A 4,816-nucleotide genomic window follows, 5' to 3' on the forward strand; every position below is an offset into this window, starting at 1 on the left:
GAACTCACTCTGTAGACCAGGCTGGCCTCGAACTCAGAAATCTGCCTGCCTCTGCCTCCCGAGTGCTGGGATTAAAGGCGTGTGCCACCACGCCCGGCTAGACTCTTGTCTTCAAACAATTGATATTCATCTTCTAACTTCATGGTCAATACCTGGATAGGCTCTCCCTGCTGGTCCTTGACCTGTGGTCCCTCAGGAAGGAAGTGGATCTGTGCTCCTATCTTGGTGAGGAGGTCTCTCCCCAACAGCGGATAGGAACATTCAGGAATAACAATGAATGAGTGGGATACCTGGCCCACGCCAAGACCCAATGTTCTTCAGGTAGTCCATGAATATTGTTTGTTTCCTGTGGCCCCCTGGACCCAGGACTTCTTATTGGAAATGGGTCCATCTGTTTGTAATAGGACTGAGTGTTGGGCCCCTGTGTCTACAAGAAACTGGGTGAGTTTCCCCTCCACTTTAAGGGTTACCCTGGGTTTGGGGAGTGGATCTGAGCCTTGTCTCCCTTAGTCACTGTCTTCTTGCATAGCTAACACCTTGGGGCTTGGTGGTCTCTTTTCAGGGGCATGAGGTCCACTCTCTCACCCAATGACCTTTTTCTTTACAGTAAGCACATTGGTCCTTAGCCAAAGGCTCCCTTCTGTTGCCAGGTACTGTCTTACTAGGTTTTCTAGTTTCTCTAACTACAGTGACCAAGATCCTATGGAGGTTCTTCTCCTGTCTCTTCTCTCTTTCGAGCTCTCTAGCCTCCTGTTCTTTCTGCTTTCTCTCCTCCTCCTCTTCTTCTGACTCTGGATATGATACACCTTCTCAGCTACTTGCACTAACTCTCTCAAGGACTTGCCTGTAACCCTTCAAGTTTCTGCAACATTTTCCTGATATCTCTGCTAGGTTTGTCAATAAAGGCTACAGTAACTGTTGCCTTATGTTCCTCACTGCTAAGATCATAGCGGTAAATTGGCAAAAGGCCTCCATGAGTCTCTCTAGGAAGGCAGAGGGAGACTCATTTGGCCCCTGCACCACTTCCCTTACCTTAGTCAAATTGGTGGGGCAGCAGACTGCCCCTTTGAGACCTGCCATCAGAGCCTGGCTGTAGACCTTCAGGTGCTCCCTACCTTCTGGGGTGTTGAAGTCCCAGTTCAGTCTGGTCAATGGGAAGCCTTCGTCAATATCCACAGGCAGGAGGGAAGGACGCCCATCCTCCCCTGGGATGTTCTTCCTGGCCTCCAAGAGGATGCACTGTTTTTCCTCTGTGGTAAAAAGAACCTGAAGCAGTTGCTGACAATCATCCCATGTGTGCTGATGGGAGAATAAAAGAGATTCAATTAAGTTAGTCAGACCCTGAGGATTCTCAGAAAATGAGGGGTTATGAGTCTTCCAATTATATAAATCGGCCGAGGAAAACGGCCAATATTATAAGGGCTGATGACCCTCTTCATCAGGGGTACCATAGGCTCGGAGGGGCAGAATATGGGTTTCCTCAGGAGTTGCCCCCTGCAGCTCCAAGTCCCTTGGGCAGGATGAGGGACATGGCCCAGAAGGGATGAGGGCGGTGAGTCTCCTGGTTCCCCAGGCAGAACAGGCAGGGCAGAAGGCCCTGCAGCTTGAGCCACCTGAGGATGGAGAGAGGGAGGATAAGGGGGAGGGGGATCAAGAAGGAGAAGATCAGTATCTATAGTGGGGAGAACCTCTTTCTTGGACCTGTCCTGAAGGGTGAGGATTGGTGCGGTCGTTGGTCCTGAAAAGGAAACAAAAGGGCGAACCCACGGAGGAGGATCGGTGACCAAATCTTCCCACACGATGATATATGGCAACTCCTGACAGACAACTCCTTCACAGAGTCTTCAGAACTGAAACCAAGCTGATCAGCGGCTGATGAGAGTCAGAGAAAGTAGAGAGGCACAGACAAGACAGACACAGAAAACACAACCGAGGTACCTGCTGGAGCCGTCCTCCGGCACTGGTCCTGCGAGAAAGACCTTCCCAGCTAACGCACCAATGTGTGTGTGTGTGTGTGTGTGTATATATATATATATATATATATATATATATATATATATATATATTGTGTATGTATATATGTATATGTGTATATATATATATATTAGAGCAGTTTTCAGTCACAGTTTAGGGCTGGCAGTTTTTTTTCATTGGTTAACCTTTAACGGCATTAAGAAGACATTGTGTGGGCTTTTCTAAACAATCAGATGACTATCTCTTAGTGGGTAAATGTAAGGAGCGGAGACGTTGTGTGGGCTTTTCTTAACAATCAGAGGACTATCTCTTAACACACCTTGCATGCAGTGAGGCAAATTCTGGGGAAAGAACACATTTACTTTACCTTTTTACAATAGTGGTCATTTTGAGCTACCACAAATCTTACAATGGCATGCCCCTGCTCCAGAACCAAATGCCATAGAAACATAGAACAGGTGCCAGCACTGATGCAGTGGGGTTGCCTTGTAGGGTCTGCTCAGTTGGAGAGTTTATAAGAGGATTTAGAGTCAGGTTCTATGTTGATCTATACCGACGCTGATGAAGCTGACTGGCATCCAAGCAGCCAGTGCTTGGCCATGGACAAACTCAGTGAAACCCTCCTGTCCCTTCCTAGAGAAGATTCTGAGGCTTCTTAGCCACTGGGCTTTTACTCTCTTGTGGGGCCTGGGGCAGGAGGTGAGTCTGAAACCAGCCTGGACTGTATAGTGAATTCTAGGCCAGCCTAGGCTACATAGTCCAGAATCATAACCAGGCTTCCCAAAGCTCATCTCATCCCTCTGGAATGGTGGGACTGGGACTGGGACTCTAAACCCCACTCCTGCCCAAAATAGCCCTGGGCCAGTGCCAGCAGGCACTTGGCCTCCAGACTGAGGAACAAAACCTGGCTACAAGTTAGGTTCGGAATTTAGAATTTTGAACCCTGTTGTCATGTGGCCATTTTAAAAGTTACCTTCTAACTGCCCCGCCCTCTTTGAACTGCCCACATCCGGGAGACTGTGGCCCATTCTAAGAAGCAAGGAAGTGGCTTGGTAGTGTTTTAGCCTCTGGTGGCTGAAGACTTGGTGCACCAAGCAGCTTAGAGTTTTGGAAAAACTTCAAAGGTGATCCAGGGGGCTAGGTGGGAAGAGCAGAGGAGACAGGCGTTCCTGTCCAGCGAGGCCGTCTGCCAGTTCTATACTGTCCTGGAAGCAGGGTGTCACTGACCACGAGGAATGTGAAGCCTGTGGAACTCCCAGGCAGCCAGTTCTGTAGGACTTAATGCCCCTAGGAAACATATGTGGCATGTTTCCATCTGAGCAACCTTTAAAGTAGATTCTGGACAGAATGTTTTGTTCACCCCCAGGTACTTGGCTCAAGACTTTACTGCAGAGCCCCTCGGCAGCCGGTCATTGTCCACAGAGAATGGCCACATCGGCCTCCTCCCATGTGTGCAACTGAGTCAGGTAGGCCCCACCCCCTCCTCTAAGATGCATTCCGAAAGTCCTGAGGGCGGGGGGGGGGGGGGCTCCAGAAAGCCGCGGATTCTGCTTACCACTTGCTTTTGCTGATGACATGTGGCTCTCGTGCTGGGCACTTGCCATTTGAGAGAGAAGAAGGGTGAAGCCACAGGGCCCCAGAATCCGCAGGATAAAAAGGTGGGAGTGTGGGGTGCGTGGAGAATGTTCGCCTTTGTTTGCTTTTTCTATGAGTTAGAGAGCAAGGACCAGCATGGTGGCTCCACAGTTTCCACCCTGGGGACCCACATAGTGCAAGGACAGAAACTCAAAAGTCAGCAAGGGAGTGAGGTCTGAAGCCTGTGCCTGCTTCCAGCCCTCTCTCTGGGATGGCCACTGATGAGACTTGAGACAGAAGGAACGATCATCACAGCAGCAAGGTGACAGGAAGGACTTTTACTGGGCTGGTACAAGACTCGGTTCAGCATGGTGTCTGGCTGAGGCTGTGGGTGGAGAGGGGACATGTTTCATCTACCTGTAGCATCCAGGAGATGCAGCCCTGGCTGGCAATGAGGGTACTCTTGGACCCATTTGCGTCTTTGGTTGATTCTGTTGAAGTGCTGGAATACTGAAGAGGGGGCTTGTGGGCTTTATTGTTGTTATATATTTTCAATTGTTTCTTTCACTCTGCCTTCCTTCCTTCCTTCCTTCCTTCCTTCCTTCCTTCCTTTCTTCCTTTCTTTTTTCTTTTTCTTTCTTTAGAGACACTGTTTCTCTATGTGGCCCTGGCCTGTCTAGAACTCTGTAGATCAAATTCACAGAGATCTACTGACCTCTGCCTCTGCCTCTAAGCCTGGCTTTGATTTTATTTTATCTATTTTATTATATTGGTTTTTCAGGACAGGGTTTCTCTGTGTAGCCCTGGCTGGCCTGGAACTCAGAGATCCACTGCCACTTCCTCCAGAGTGCTGGGATTTAAGGCAGGCACTACTCTTGCCCAGTCAGCAGCCAGTGTTCTTAACTGCTGAGTCACATCTCCAGCCCTTGAACTTCTGATTATCCTCCTGCTTCCCAAGGACTGGGACTACAGACACGCACCACTACAGGCCTGCCTAGTGTCTCTTTTTATTTATTTATTTATTTTGGTTTTTTCGAGACAGGGTTTCTCTGTGTAGCCCTGGCTGTCCTGGAACTCACTTTGTAGACCAGACTGGCCTCAAACTTAGAAATCCGCCTGCCTCTGCCTCCTGAGTACTGGGATTAAAGGCGTGTGCCACCACGCCCGGCTTCTTTTTCTTTTTTTCTTTTTTTCTTTTTTTTTTTTTTTTTTCAAGAATTTAAATAACTTGAAATTTAAAAAAAATACTTAAATCTAAGCTGGTAGA

At 48.6% G+C, this 4,816-nt stretch overlaps 1 protein-coding gene across 6 annotated transcripts in view; it reads left to right on the plus strand.

The window, feature by feature from the left end:
* Usp20 (ubiquitin specific peptidase 20) overlaps positions 1-4,816 on the plus strand; it is a 40,676-nt gene that overhangs the window by 9,516 nt on the left and 26,344 nt on the right. For 2 of the 6 annotated variants that reach the window (XR_003843477.1, XM_021192828.2), the window contains exons 1-2: positions 1,694-1,934; positions 3,341-3,440. Coding sequence is in view for 5 of the 6 variants with exons in the window: in XM_021192828.2 (XP_021048487.2) it covers positions 3,422-3,440 (19 nt within the window). In the remaining variant the exon portion in view is untranslated. Of the gene's footprint in view, positions 1-1,693; positions 2,001-3,340; positions 3,441-4,816 lie in introns of those variants that run through there. The other 4 variants (XM_029536610.1, XM_029536607.1, XM_029536608.1 and 1 more) reach the window with 4 other exon arrangements.

This window comes from Mus pahari, chromosome 3 (assembly GCF_900095145.1).
Source record: "Mus pahari chromosome 3, PAHARI_EIJ_v1.1, whole genome shotgun sequence".
Taxonomy (NCBI): Eukaryota; Metazoa; Chordata; class Mammalia; order Rodentia; family Muridae; genus Mus; species Mus pahari.